The following is a 16,228-nucleotide window of genomic DNA, read 5'->3' as shown; positions in this document are numbered from 1 at the left end:
TCTTTTCTCATCTCTTCTCCTCTCTTCTCTTCTTCTCCTCTCTTCTCTTCTCCTCTCCTCTCTTCCCTTCTCTCCTATTTTCTTACGTCTTCTCCGCTCTCCTCTGTCTGTCCATCATCTGGAGCCCTTACTCACTCTGTCGTTCCCCTCCTCTGTCTCTGTCGTTCCCCTCCTCCGTCTCTGTCGTTCCCCTCCTCCGTCTCTGTCGTTCCCCTCCTCCGTCTCTGTCGTTCCCCTCCTCCGTCTCTGTCGTTCCCCTCCTCCGTCTCTGTCGTTCCCCTCCTCCGTCACTTTGCCATTCCCGTCCTCCGTCACTCTGCCGTTCCCGTCCTCCGTCACTCTGTCGTTCCCCTCCTCCGTCACTCTGTCGTTCCCCTCCTCCGTTACTCTGTCGTTCCCCTCCTCCGTCACTCTGTCTTTCCCCTCCTCCGTCTCTGTCTTTCCCCTCCTCCGTCTCTGTCGTTCCCCTCCTCCGTCTCTGTCGTTCCCCTCCTCCGTCGCTGTCGTTCCCCTCCTCCGTCTCTGTCGTTCCCCTCCTCTGTCACTCTCTTTCCCCTCCTCCGTCACTCTGTCGTTCCCCTCCTCCGTCTCTGTCGTTCCCCTCCTCCGTCTCTGTCGTTCCCCTCCTCCGTCGCTGTCGTTCCCCTCCTCCGTCTCTGTCGTTCCCCTCCTCTGTCACTCTCTTTCCCCTCCTCCGTCACTCTGTCGTTCCCCTCCTCCGTCACTCTGTCGTTCCCCTCCTCCGTCACTCTGTCATTCCCCTCCTCCGTCACTCTGTCGTTCCTCTCTTCAGTCACTCTGTCGTTCCCCTCCTACGTTGCTGTCGTTCCCCTCCTACGTTGCTGTCGTTCCCCTCCTACGTTGCTGTCGTTCCCCTCCTACGTTGCTATCGTTCCCCTCCTACGTTGCTGTCATTCCCCTCCTACGTCGCTGTCGTTCCCCTCCTCCGTCACACTGTCGTTCCCCTCCTCCGTCACACTGTCGTTCCCCTCCTCTGTCACACTGTCGTTCCCCTCCTCTGTCGCTGTCGTTCCCCTTTCCGTCACTCTGTCGTTCCCCTCCTCCGTCACTGTGTCGTTCCCCTCCTCCGTCACTCTGTCGTTCCTCTCTTCAGTCACTCTGTCGTTCCCCTCCTCCGTCACACTGTCGTTCCCCTCCTCCGTCGCTGTCGTTCCCCCTCCTACGTCGTAGTCGTTCCCCTCCTCCGTCGCTGTCGTTCCCCTCCTACGTCACACTGTCGTTCCCCTCCTACGTCACACTGTCGTTCCCCTCCTACGTCAATCTGTTGTTCCCCTCCTCCGTCTCTGTCATTCCCCTCCTCCGTCACACTGTCGTTCCCCTCCTACGTCACACTGTCGTTCCCCTCCTCTGTCGCTGTCGTTCCCCTTTCCGTCACTCTGTCGTTCCCCTCCTCCGTCACTGTGTCGTTCCCCTCCTCCGTCACTCTGTCGTTCCTCTCTTCAGTCACTCTGTCGTTCCCCTCCTCCGTCACACTGTCGTTCCCCTCCTCCGTCGATCTGTCGTTCCCCCTCCTCCGTCGCTAGTCGTTCCCCTCCTCCGTCGCACTGTCGTTCCCCTCCTACGTCACACTGTCGTTCCCCTCCTCTGTCGCTGTCGTTCCCCTTTCCGTCACTCTGTCGTTCCCCTCCTCCGTCACTGTGTCGTTCCCCTCCTCCGTCACACTGTCGTTCCCCTCCTACGTCAATCTGTTGTTCCCCTCCTCCGTCTCTGTCATTCCCCTCCTCCGTCACACTGTCGTTCCCCTCCTACGTCTCTGTCGTTCCCCTCCTACGTCTCTGTCGTTCCCCTCCTCCGTTGCTGTCGTTCCCCTCCTCCGTCGCTGTCGTTCCCCTCCTCCGTCGCTGTCGTTCCCCTCCTACGTCACACTGTCGTTTCCCTCCTACGTCTCTGTCGTTCCCCTCCTCCGTCTCTGTCGTTCCCCTCCTCCGTCTCTGTCGTTCCCCTCCTCCGTCACTCTGTCGTTCCCCTCCTCCGTCACTCTGTCGTTCCCCTCCTCCTTCACTCTGTCGTTCCCCTCCTCCGTCACTCTGTCGTTTCCCTCCTACATCTCTGTCGTTCCCCTCCGTCTCTGTCGTTCCCCTCCTCCGTCTCTGTCGTTCCCCTCCTCCGTCTCTGTCGTTCCCCTCCTCCGTCTCTGTCGTTCCCCTCCTCCGTCACTTTGTCGTTTCCCTCCTACATCTCTGTCGTTCCCCTCCTCCATCACTCTGTCGTTCCCCTCCTCCGTCTCTGTCGTTCGCCTCCTCCGTCTCTGTCGTTCGCCTCCTTCCCCAGATATTAAGGGAGGTTGGATAGCCTGACACCCTTCCCCAGATCCTTGTTGTCAATGAGAGCGTTTTCTCTTCATCAACTCAAATAACATAATTCAACTGTTACTGAAGTCCGTTCCCCAGGAGGCATTGAGACTTTGGTGCTCTGCCAGTGGGAGTAGACTACAGTTAGGTTATATCCAAGCCTGGTAGAGGGATCAGCAAACCCAGCAGAAAACAAACAGGGTTCATTATCTGTTTGTGTGTGTGTGTATGGTTGTATGACGTGTGTGTGTATATGTGTGTGTGTGTGTGTGTGGTGGGGGGGGGGGGGGGTGTATGACGTGTGTGTGCTGCGTGTTTGTGACGTGTATGTGTGTATGGTTGTATGACGTGTGTGTGTGTATATGTGTGTGTGTGTGTGTGGGGGGGGGGGGGGGGGTGTATGACGTGTGTATGCTGTGTGTTTGTGACGTGTGTGTGCGTGTGTGGGTGTGGGGGGGTGTATGACGTGTGAATGCTGTGTGTTTGTGACATGTGTGTGTATGGTTGTATGACGTGTATGACGTGTGTGTGTGTGTGTGTTGGGGGGGGGGGGGGGGGGTGTATGACGTGTGTATGCTGTGTGTTTGTGACGTGTGCGTGTGCTTTATTGCCCCTGAGAAAGATTAGGTATATCATAAAGAATTCAGGGAGCACTCCGACAGGGCTGGTGGTAGTGTGTGTATTTCTAGTTATCTGTGTGTCCCTCAGAGACAGATGAAGAGCTCTGAGGAGCCTCAGACCGCGGTCGAGGGCTTGATGTGGAGCTCTATAATACATTAATGATGCCAATATGGCAGCCCAGGCCTGTGTATCTTGAATCAAGACCGGAGAAGCCATTGGGTTGGTTAACTAAAGAGACTTAACAGCCATTGGGTTGATTAACTAAAGAGACTTATCAGCCATTGGGTTGATTAACTAAAGAGACTTAACAGCCATTGGGTTGGTTAACTAAAGAGACTTATCAGCCATTGGGTCTTTTAACTAAAGAGACTTAACAGCCATTGGGTCGATTAACTAAAGAGACTTAACAGCCATTGGGTTGGTTAACTAAAGAGACTTAACAGCCATTGGGTTGGTTAACTAAAGAGACTTATCAGCCATTAGGTTGGTTAACTAAAGAAACTTAACAGCCATTGGGTTGGTTAACTAAAGAGACTTATCAGCCATTGGGTCAATTAACTAAAGAGACTTATCAGCCATTGGGTTGGTTAACTAAACTTATCAGCCATTGGGTCATTTAACTAGAGACTTAACAGCCATTGGGATGATTAACTAAAGAGACTTAACAGCCATTGGGTTGGTTAACTAAACTTAACAGCCATTGGGTCATTTAACTAGAGACTTAACAGCCATTGGGTCATTTAACTAAAGAGACTTATCAGCCATTGGGTTGGTTAACTAGACTTAACAGCCATTGGGATGATTAACTAAAGAGACTTAACAGCCATTGGGTTGGTTAACTAAAGAGACTTATCAGCCATTGGGTCAATTAACTAAAGAGACTTAACAGCCATTGGGTTGGTTAACTAAAGAGACTTATCAGCCATTGGGTCAATTAACTAAAGAGACTTAACAGCCATTGGGTTGGTTAACTAAAGAGACTTATCAGCCATTGGGTTGGTTAACTAAAGAGACTTATCAGCCATTGGGTCAATTAACTAAAGAGACTTAACAGCCATTGGGTTGGTTAACTAAAGAGACTTATCAGCCATTGGGTTGGTTAACTAAAGAGACTTATCAGCCATTGGGTTGGTTAACTAAAGAGACTTAACAGCCATTGGGTTGGTTAACTAAAGAGACTTATCAGCCATTGGGTTGGTTAACTAAAGCGACTTAACAGCCATTGGGTTGGTTAACTAAAGAGACTTATCAGCCATTGGCTTGGTTAACTAAAGAGACTTATTAGCCTTTGGGTTGGTTAACTAAAGAGACTTATCAGCCATTGGGTTGGTTAACTAAAGAGACTTAACAGCCATTGGGTTGGTTAACTAAATAGACATATCAGCCATTGGGTTGGTTAACTAAAGAGACTTATCAGCCATTGGGTTGGTTAACTAAAGAGACTTATCAGCCATTGGGTTGGTTAACTAAAGAGACTTAACAGCCATTGGGTTGGTTAACTAAATAGACTTATCAGCCATTGTGTTGGTTAACTAAATAGACTTATCAGCCATTGGGTTGGTTAACTAAAGAGACTTATCAGCCATTGGGTTGGTTAACTACAGAGACTTAACAGCCATTGGGTTGATTAACTAAAGAGACTTATCAGCCATTGGGTTGGTTAACTAAAGAGACTTATCAGCCATTGGGTCAATTAACTAAAGAGACTTAACAGCCATTGGGTTGGTTAACTAAAGAGACTTATCAGCCATTGGGTTAATTAACTAAAGAGACTTAACAGCCATTGGGTTGGTTAACTAAAGAGACTTATCAGCCATTGGGTTAATTAACTAAAGAGACTTAACAGCCATTGGGTTGGTTAACTAAAGAGACTTAACAGCCATTGGGTTGGTTAACTAAAGAGACTTAACAGCCATTGGGTCAATTAACTAAAGAGACTTATCAGCCATTGGGTTGGTTAACTAAAGAGACTTATCAGCCATTGGGTTGGTTAACTAAAGAGACTTAACAGCCATTGGGTTGATTAACTAAAGAGACTTAACAGCCATTGGGTTGGTTAACTAAAGAGACTTAACAGCCATTGGGTCAATTAACTAAAGAGACTTATCAGCCATTGGGTTGGTTAACTAAAGAGACTTAACAGCCATTGGGTTGATTAACTAAAGAGACTTAACAGCCATTGGGTTGGTTAACTAAAGAGACTTAACAGCCATTGGGTTGGTTAACTAAAGAGACTTATCAGCCATTGGGTTAATTAACTAAAGAGACTTAACAGCCATTGGGTTGGTTAACTAAAGAGACTTATCAGCCATTGGGTTAATTAACTAAAGAGACTTAACAGCCATTGGGTTAATTAACTAAAGAGACTTAACAGCCATTGGGTTGGTTAACTAAAGAGACTTAACAGCCATTGGGTCAATTAACTAAAGAGACTTATCAGCCATTGGGTTGGTTAACTAAAGAGACTTAACAGCCATTGGGTCAATTAACTAAAGAGACTTATCAGCCATTGGGTTGGTTAACTAAAGAGACTTATCAGCCATTGGGTTGGTTAACTAAAGAGACTTAACAGCCATTGGGTTGATTAACTAAAGAGACTTAACAGCCATTGGGTTGGTTAACTAAAGAGACTTAACAGCCATTGGGTCAATTAACTAAAGAGACTTATCAGCCATTGGGTTGGTTAACTAAAGAGACGGGGCACACACACACACACACACACACACACACACACACACACACACACACACACACACACACACACACACACACACACACACACACACACACACACACACACACCTGCTTGTATCTGTGGTAATGAGACCAGGCAGGGGGGAGAGCTCATGCCCACTAGATGTATGCGATCGTGGGGAGTGATTTAGAGGTTTACCCCATCCTACAACACCCATGGGGTGGAAAGATGGATCGTTCGATTCTGTGTATTCCACCGACTTTTCATTTATCTGGTGGAGCATAGCAGTTTTTCCGTTCAGTTTTTCTATTTAGATTTGGCAGTGCACAAATGTTGCAAACCTTCAAGGTTGGCAACAGCAGAAAATCCCCCTGAAAGACTTGGTAGAATTCTTTCAGTCCAGCAGGATGGGGGAATTGGGGCAACGGGTCTAGGTTGGAGGGCCCTTCCTTTTCCTGCTGAAGTCATCATGATAGTGGGTTCAGTGCATTTGCTGTTCTGCACCAATAGACAGCTCAGCTCAGCACAGAGCACGACTGTATCTATCTTCTCCCAGTCCTGTCACAGGGGTGGTTGTCTGCGTGCATCTCAGTCGGTCCCACCGTATGCTCTGTCAGGCCCCTTAGAATGTCTCCTATTCAGCCCATACAATCAGAATGGACACCCCCATTCACAGACACATTCTAGAGCCTCCTTGAGGTCTTTTCTCCGCCTAAGACAACTCTGCGTGTGAAATAAATAAAGGAGCGCTAAAAGGAGAGGATGGCGTTAACTACATCCGATGGTTCCTCTGCAACAATAGGTGAGGCTGGTTAGTATACAGCTGGTGCATTCAGGTCCATAGTGTACTGTTGTAAATCCCTTGAATCAAAGGCCTGAATGGGCCGTCTATAGCAGGGAGAGTTGTATGGTTTCCACGGTGATGCCCATAGGCAGGCCCCTACTCTTCTACTCGGTATGCTAGCTGTGACTGCAGTGGCTGTTGGGTCGTGGCCAATCCCACACCCTCTACTGCAGCTCTGTAACCCAGCATAATAATACTAATGTCATACAGCAGATGTGCCCTCATCGTGACCCAACCAAACTGCTTTAAAATGTTTGTGTGGCCACCCGGTGAGCATAACCAATGTGTCTAACCGGGACCCGAACTTAATCAGCAATGGTGGGTCCTGAACCCACCACTAGGGAAATTCTGTGTTAGTCTAACTTGAGTGTTCAGCACAGTTGGGTCTCACCAATACTAGTCACCTTCTGCCTAGGGGTCCACAGACCACCTGGGCACTAGTACATAAAAGGACAGGAGGGATCGCTTTTTAATGACAGTTAAATGTGGAATGTGTTAACTGTCATACAATACTTTACTATCCATGACGAAATATCTTTGTATCTTTCCCCGCTCAATGGCAGGTCCACTCTGAATGGGTTAGCTAGCCAAACAACCAATGCAGTCAGCTCAGAGCAGCAGAGATTCCTTGGAGATGACTGGCGTTACCCTGGTAAATGCCAAACAGTCTGAACGTCTCCTGGATGCCACTCCTTAGCGCAAATCACTTGATCTTTACCTAACTTGTCTCTACACCCTTTGAATGCCAGACTGATTGTCTTCATCCGATGAACATCTACTCTACACCCTCTGAATTCAGGCTGATTGTATTGTACAGTAGGTGATATACTCTATGTCAGCAATGGGATACAGATGGGTTGAATTCAGGGCTGATGGAATAATACATTATTGTCAATTTGCACATAAATAATCTTTGCATTGTAAAAATCTTCCTATACCCCAAAGATACCAAACTCACATTACATTTGTTGAATACTCCATCCCCCTGAGATATTTCTGTGTTGTCTTCTGTATAGACTGAGAGGGTTTGGACTCCCCACCAGGCTCTCTGCCCACCAGCCCCCCCCCCCCCCCCCCCACCAGGCTCTCTGCCCACCAGCCCCCCCCACCAGGCTCTCTGCCCACCAGGCTCTCTGCCCACCACCAGGCTCTCTGCCCACCAGGCTCTCTGCCCACCAGGCTCTCTCCCCACCAGGCTCTCTGCCCACCAGGCTCTCTGCCCACCAGGCTCTCTGCCCACCAGGCTCTCTCCCCACCAGGCTCTCTGCCCGGCTCTCTTTCTGCCAGGGGCTCATTACTCATGTGGGTCAGGATTTCCAACATGGCGGAGAGGTCGAAGGTCACCATGTCTACTCACAGTGAAAGCGATCTAGCAGCTCAATAGGGAGCGCTACAAAGAAACCCTGCATAATAGAGTCAAAGAATATAGAATAAAGAAAAGTTGGATCTCTCTGCAGCTTTTGGTACAAATACAGCAAAGGAGACATGAATATCACTCAGAACACACCCACAGTGTATGTGCACATAGACATGCACACTCACGTACACATATGAACGTGCACATGCATTGACCTACAGAATGTTCCTACCTGGGGAGAGGTGGAAGAGAGAGAGAGAGAGAGAGAGATTGACAGACAGATACTACTATAACTATGCACTTTGAATCTTAATGATCTTTCTCTCTCTCTCTCTCTCTCTCTCTCTCTCTCTCTCTCTCTCTCTCTCTCTCTCTCTCTCTCTCTCTCTCTCTCTCTCTCTCTCTCTCTCTCTCTCTCTCTCTCTGTGTCTCTCTGTGTCTCTCTTTCCCTCTCCCTCTCTCTCTCTCTCTCTCTTTCCCTCTCCCCCTCTCTTTCTCTGTCTCTCTCTCTTTCTTTGTTTCCGCAGGTCAAGGATGGCGGTGGCTGTGTGTGTAGCTGGTCTGCAGGCTGTCCTGTCTCTGCTGCTGCTTGGTGAGCCATCTTATTTACTACCCTGTCAGTCTGGGACAACATGAGGTACTGCTGGAAATCACAGGCACATTTCAAAAGATAAAAGCAGAACTTGAACCCCACCCCAAGATAATGCATAACCCATGTTTGAGTTAGATCCCAGAATTAAGATCCTACATCTGTAGCTTACAAGTTTCTGATCCATAGTAACACTATATGGAAAAACATTGTTGTCATCCAACAAAAGACTATTGTGATAATCTGAGTGATGTGGCTAACTGAGAGTTAAGAGGCTGTGGATGTTTGCAGAAAGGCTCTGTGGAACTGTACTGGAACGGTTCCAAACCTATTGATGGAACTTTAGTCGACCGTCTGTTCAATTACACTGCATCAAATTAACCTGTGCTGGAACAACAAAGAGAATGACTCTGTGTAGGTAGTCTATCTAAGCCTGTGGTTAGTGCATGTGATGTTAGAGGGCCCACAAATTGTCAGAATGTGGGACATGCAATCTCCATAGACAAACATTGTCAGTAGAATGACCTTACTGAAGAGCTCAGTGACTTTCAATGTGGCACCGTCATAGGATGCCACGTTTCCAACAAGTCAGTTCGTCAAATTTCTGCCCTGCTAGAGCTGCCCCGGTTAACTGTAAGTGCTGTTATTGTGAAGCGTAAACAACGGCTCAGCCACCAAGTGGTAGGCCACACAAGCTGACAGAATGGGAACGCCGAGTGCTGAAGTATGCGTAGAGCATAAAAATCGTCTGTCCTCGGTTGCAACACTCGCTACCAAGTTCCAAACTGCCTCTGGAAGCAACGTCAGCACAATAACTGTTCGTCGGGAGCTTCATGAAATGGGTTTCCATGGCAACGCAGCCACACACAAGCCTAAGATCACCATGACAATGCCAAGCGTCGGCTGGTGTGGTGTAAATCTTGCCTCCATTGGACTCTGGAGCAGTGGAAATACGTTCTCTGGAGTGATGAATCACGCTTCTCCACTGGCAGTCCGACGGACAAATCTAAGCTTGATGGATGCCAGGAGAACTCTACCTGCCCCAATGCATAGTGCCGACTGTAAAGTTGGTGGTGGAGGAACTCTGTTCTGGGGCCCCTTAATTCCTGTAAAGAATAATCTTAACACTACAGCATACAATGACATTCTAAAAAAAAATCTGTCTCCAACATTGTGGCAACAGTTTGGGGAAAGCCCTTTCCTGTTTCAGCATGACAATGCTCAAAGCGAGGTCCATACAGGAATGGTTTGTCGAGATCTGTGTGGAAGAACTTGACTGGCCTGCACAGAGCCCTGACCTCAACCCCTTCGAACACCTTTGGGATGAATTGGAACACCAACTGAGAGCCAGGCCTAATCGCCCAACATCAGTGCCCGATCTCACGAATGCTCTTGTGGCTGAATGGAAGCATGTCCCCGCAGCAATGTTCCAACATCTAGTGAAAAGCATTCCCTGAAGAGTGGAGGCTGTTATAGCAGCAAAGGGGGGACCAACTCCATATTAATGCCCATGATTTTGGAATGAGATGTTCGACGAGCTGGTGTCCACATACTTTTGGTCATATAGTGTATATACAGTACCAGTCAAAAGTTTGGACACACCTACTCATTCAAGTTTAAAAAAAACTATATTCTACATTGCAGAATAATAGTGAAGACATCAAAACTATGAAATAATGCATATGGAATCATGTAGTAACCAAAACAAATCAAAACATATTTTAGATTTTAGATTCTTCAAAGTAGCCACCCTTTCTTTGCCTTGATGACAGCTTTGCACACTCTTGGCATTCTCTAAACCAGCTTCACCTGGAATGCTTTTCCAACAGACTTGAAGGAGTTCCCGCATATGCTAGCACTTGTTGGTTGCTTTTACTTCCCTCTGTGGTCCAACTTATCCCAAACCATCTCAATTGGTCTGGTGATTGTGGAGCCCAGGTAATCTGACACAGCACTCCATCACTCTCCTTCTTCGTCAAATAGCCCTTACGCAGCCTGGAGGTGTATTGGGTCATTGTACTGTTGAAAAACAAATGATAGTCCCACTAAGCACATTTCTGCAGAATGCTGTGGTAGCCATGCTGGTTAAGTGTGCCTTGAAATCTAAATAAATCACAGACAGTGTCACCAGAAAAGCACCATCACACCTCCTCCTCCATGCTTCACGGTGGGAACCACACATGCGGAGATCATCTGTTCACCTACTCTGCATTTCACAAAGACACGGCGGTTGGAACGAAAAATCTCAAATTTGGACTCATCAGACCAAAGGACAGATTTACATCGGTCTAATGTCCATTGCTTCTGTTTTCTTATTGGTGTCCTTTAGTAGTGGTTTCTTTGCAGTAATTCGACCATGAAGGCCTGATTCACTCAGTCTCCTCTGAACAGTGTCGTGGAATATTCTAATCAAGTGAGAGAGACTTTGTCATTTCTTCAAACAATCATATTTATTCAATATCAATTCATTATTGCAATACTGAGACTAGTCAACCCCACAGTCTTGACTGTTGGGCCGAGTAGCCTAACCTTTACCCAAATGCAGAGTTCTTTATATAACTGACACTAAGAATGCTTAGTCATGGTTGGTTCCACCCCTCCCATGCAGATTTGGGCATCATAAGCCACTCTGGGTTCATCCTGTTGTTATCTGCACTGGGGGGTGTTGTCTTAACCCCACCCTGGCTTAGTTTCCCATATGCAAGGATGATTTTGAGACAATGAGGGATTGTTATAAACTCTTCCAGGCTCTCTCTATCTCGGTTACACCCACCACATCTTGTCTATGTATTGCATTCTTTAACTCATTTGTCAGCTCAAGCAATCTCTGGTGACCATACGCCCAGATTAACTGCAGGGAACTAGAGTGGAGACCATAAAAAAAAAACACTAGTAGGACATAAATATCTTACTATTAGTTTAATATTAATTGTTAACCAAGAGGTAAAATATATAGTGAAAACAATAGTGGTCCTTAAACGGAACCTTGAGGAACACCGAAATTTACAGTTGATTTGTCAGAGGACAAACCATTCACAGAGACAAACTGATATTTTTCCGACAGATAAGATCTAAACCAGGCCAGAAGTTGTCCGTGTAGACCAATTTGGGTTTCCAATCTCTCCAAAAGAATGTGGTGATCGATGGTATCAAAGGCAGCACTAAGGTCTAGGAGCACGAGGACAGATGCAGAGCCTCGGTCATCAAGGCAAAGGGTGGCTTGGCATAGAAAATATGTTTTGATTTGTTACTACATGATTTGTTACTACACACTTTTTTGGTTACTACATGATTCCATTTGTGTTATTTCATAGTTTTGATGTCTTCACTATTATTCTACAATGTAGAAAAAAAGAAAGAAAGACCCTTGAATGAGTATGTGTGTCCAAACTTTTGACTGCTATTGTGTATATATACTGTATATGCATATATATATGTGTGTGTGTGTGTGTGTGTGCGCATGTGTGTGCACACCACAGGAGGTTGGTGGCACCTTAATTGGGAGAACGGCCTCATGGTAATGACTGGAGCGGAATAGCTGGAATGGTATCAAATACATCAAACATGTGTTTGATACCATTCCTTTTGCTCTGTTCCAGCCATTATTTTGAACCGTTCTCCACTCAGCAGCCTCCACTGACACACATACAGACCACACACCACACACACACACACACCGCATACACACCACATACATACACACACACACACACACACACACACACACACACACACACACACACACACACACACACACACACACACACACACACACACACACACACACACACACACACACACACACACACACACATAACACACACACATAACACACACACACACACATAAACACACACATAACACACACACACACACACACACACACACACACACACATACATAACACACACACACACATAACACATAACACACACACATACACATAACACACACACACACATACACATAACACACACACACACATAACACATAACCCACACACACACATAACACACACACACACACATAACACACACACACACACACACACACACACACACACACACACACACACACACACACACACACATAACACACACACACACACATAACATAACACACACACACACACACACACACACACACACACACACACACACACACACACACACACACACACACACACACACACACACACACACACACACACACAACACACACACACACACACACACACACACACACACACACACACACACACACACACACACACACACACACACACACACATAACACACACAGACACACATAACACACACAGACACACATAACACACACACACACACATAACACACACACACACACACACATAACACACACATAACACACACATAACACACACACACATAACACACATTCACACATTCACACATACACACATACACACCACTACCTATCTGGCCAGCTATCCTCCAGCTGCTGTTGCCATGGATATCCCAGCCGATAGATTGATGGCTGCAGGTGCTGGGAGAGAATGCCCTGAGGCCTGAGAATCTGCTGGGCTTTGCTGTATGATGATTGTGTTTGTGCGTGTGTGTGTGTGTGAAGTGTGTGAAGTGTGAAGTGTGTGTGTGTGTGTGTGTGTGTGTGTGTGTGTGTGTGTGTGTGTGTGTGTGTGTGTGTGTTTACCTGTCTGTGTGCATCTATAAAATCAATCTTGTAGGCATTAAACTGACTTGAAACAGAGGGACCATCTCATTGGACTAGCCCATCATACCTGAAGACAGCTGTGCAGTAGCAGAACAGGCATGACTGGATAATGTGCTTCTCTCTCAGATCAGCGGCAGGGTTCCTGTATGTCAGTGCTACACTCCATGAAGCTTATCAACAGTGAGTAATAGGCAGGGACAAGTATGAGGCAAACGAGAGAACAGCCTTGAAGGACACTTAGTAAGACTAGCAATTTATGTCGATATACATAGTTTGCCCCTCAGACAAGAATACCGTAAACCGCCCTCTGTTAACGACAGTAAGAGTCGTCCATGTCATCTCCATCCTCGTTTCCCTTTTAAGAACTCTCCCTCTTTTTCCCCTCTTTTCTTTTGTTTTTGCTGTCATTTCCATACTTCTCGTGTTTTTTTTTCATTCACAGAGGTTACCTCAATCAATCAAATGTATTTATAAAGCCCCTTTTACACTTCAGCAGATGTCACAAAGTGCTTAAACAGAAACCCAGCCTAAAACCCTAAACAGCAAGCAATGCAGATGTAGAAGCACAGCGGCTAGGAAAAACTAAAATGCATATCTCTTTCTTTGTCAGTCTGTTCTCTCCTTCTCTCTCTCTCTCTCTCCCTCACTCTTCTTCTCTCTCTCTATCCCTCACTCTTCTTCTCTCTCTCTGTCCCCCCCTCTCTCCATACCAAACAGTGTTTGTGATTACGTCTGGTTTGGGTTGAAGGGGCATCATGCTTTTAGAACACAGACATGGGGATTCTCTCTAGGGGGGTTCCGCTTGTGAAAACATTCCAATCTAAATGGAGATGGGAGATATCTTCTGGGGATTCCACCCACCATCCCTCCCAACCATGCGGCTTAAACACATTATTCCAACACCGGGCAAAATAAACCTTTGTTTTTTCATACAGCGTTTTCCCCTTTAGGCCCACATTTGTTTTAAATATCTACAAAACGGATGTGTTTGAGAAAGGAGGTGGAATTGAAAGGCAACACAAAAGGATGTGCAAAAATCTGAAGAAAAATCCCAAAACAAATTGGAGTTTAGTTGACCGAGGGATCTTGAGACTTGACTGTTCTGGTCGATATGCTGCATGTTTATCTTAGTGTTACAGATGAGCAGACTTAAGTCACAGCCATACCGGATAACTACCATGGTATTTGTAGATGTCTTGTGTTGAGACTGATGGCAAACACCCATGTTAAGGTATCACTTTTTACAATGTCAAATTAAAATATTTTAGGCACAGTAGTACTATGTTCTCCAAAACATGAGCATGTAGAGTGAGTAAGGGGGGCCTTCAGAGAAATAATTTCAGAATTAAAAAACACCCTTAAAATATAATCGTTTTTGTTAGAAGGTAGGAACTGTATGTCTACCAGATGGTGATGATTTAAGGGGGAAGTCAGAAAGATGAGTGGGGGGGAGGGGTTGTTAGGTAGTCTTTACCGGTATTCATGTTTCCATGGTTACCCTGAGGCTGTATCTCACGGCAACTGGACTGAGTGAATTACTGATACCTATCTGCAGAGCGATGAACCCTGACGCTTTGCGCGACAACACCGTCCACGACCCTTTTACATCCGATCAAAAAGAGAGGAACGGACAGTGGGGGATAGAGATAGGCGACTAGCGGCAGAGAGAGGAGAGAAAGCAGGGGGATAGAAACAGAGAGATGGTGATACAAAAAGAGGGATTGGGCGAGAGAAAGAGAGAGAGAGAGAGTGACTGGAGAGCAGGTGTGAGTGCAGATATGAGTGTGATGAAATTAACATACTGAAATTTGAATTAATTATCTGTCTAGCCAGCCAATTGTCAAATGTGTGTGTGTGTGTGCGCGTGCATGTGTGTGTGTATGTATGTGTGTGTGTGTGTGTGTGTGTGTGTGTGTGTGTGTGTGTGTGTGTGTGTGTGTGTGTGTGTGTGTGTGTGTGTGTGTGTGTGTGTGTGTGTGTGTGTGTGTGTGTGTGTGTGTGTGTGTGTGTGTGTGTGTGTGCGCGCGTGCGTGTGCGTGCCGCGCATGTCTGCAAATGTCTGTGTGACTCTACACGGTGGTGTTGTCACCTCTGCTGGATTGGGACTGGAGTTTTTCTTGGTTTCTGGAACGTTCCCTGAGTGGTGTTATGCTGCTAATGAATCTCAGTCTGGTTAACTAACTGATGCCTCCCTGGAATCTCAGGTCCTCTCATTCGTCTTCTGCTCTCTCAATAGACCAGACTGACAGAACATGTCCTTGTCACACTAACCCTTCCTCCTGTACTGACAGAACATGTCCTTGTCACACTAACCCTTCCTCCTGTACTGACAGAACATGTCCTTGTCACACTAACCCTTCCTCCTGTACTGACAGAACATGTCCTTGTCACACTAACCCTTCCTCCTGTACTGACAGAACATGTCCTTGTCACACTAACCCTTCCTCCTGTCCTGACAGAACATGTCCTTGTCACACTAACCCTTCCTCCTGTCCTGACAGAACATGTCCTTGTCACACTAACCCTTCCTCCTGTACTGACAGGACATGTCCTTGTCACACTAACCCTTCCTCCTGTACTGACAGAACATGTCCTTGTCACACTAACCCTTCCTCCTGTACTGAGAACATGTCCTTGTCACACTAACCCTTCCTCCTGTACTGAGAACATGTCCTTGTCACACTAACCCTTCCTCCTGTACTGAGAACATGTCCTTGTCACACTAACCCTTCCTCCTGTACTGAGAACATGTCCTTGTCACACTAACCCTTCCTCCTTTCCTGACAGAACATGTCCTTGTCACACTAACCCTTCCTCCTGTACTGACAGAACATGTCCTTGTCACACTAACCCTTCCTCCTGTACTGACAGAACATGTCCTTGTCACACTAACCCTTCCTCCTGTACTGACAGAACATGTCCTTGTCACACTAACCCTTCCTCCTGTCCTGACAGAACATGTCCTTGTCACACTAACCCTTCCTCCTGTACTGACAGAACATGTCCTTGTCACACTAACCCTTCCTCCTGTACTGACAGAACATGTCCTTGTCACACTAACCCTTCCTCCTGTACTGACAGAACATGTCCTTGTCACACT

The 16,228-nt window shown here is 46.7% G+C and overlaps 2 protein-coding genes across 3 annotated transcripts in view; one reads left to right on the top strand and one right to left on the bottom strand.

Annotated features, from left to right (window-relative positions):
• Positions 1-16,228, top strand: part of LOC139550283 (neurocan core protein-like) — a 154,059-nt gene that overhangs the window by 23,678 nt on the left and 114,153 nt on the right. For both annotated transcript variants that reach the window (XM_071361080.1, XM_071361079.1), the window contains one exon: positions 8,357-8,421. In XM_071361080.1, the coding sequence (XP_071217181.1) occupies positions 8,364-8,421 (58 nt within the window). In that variant the 5' untranslated portion in view covers positions 8,357-8,363. The remainder of the gene's footprint in view (positions 1-8,356; positions 8,422-16,228) is intronic.
• LOC139551391 (uncharacterized) lies at positions 115-7,819 on the bottom strand. Its single transcript, XM_071362872.1, has 5 exons — positions 7,582-7,819; positions 2,067-2,283; positions 1,495-1,752; positions 927-1,224; positions 115-672 (listed from the first exon to the last, which is right to left on the bottom strand). The coding sequence occupies exons 1-5, from the start codon at positions 7,817-7,819 to the stop codon at positions 115-117; spliced, it is 1,569 nt and encodes a 522-aa protein (XP_071218973.1).

Source organism: Salvelinus alpinus, chromosome 23 (genome assembly GCF_045679555.1).
Source record: "Salvelinus alpinus chromosome 23, SLU_Salpinus.1, whole genome shotgun sequence".
Lineage (NCBI taxonomy): Eukaryota > Metazoa > Chordata > Actinopteri > Salmoniformes > Salmonidae > Salvelinus > Salvelinus alpinus.
The sequence above is the reverse complement of the archived record's forward strand: the minus strand, read 5'-3'. Positions and strand labels throughout refer to the sequence as shown.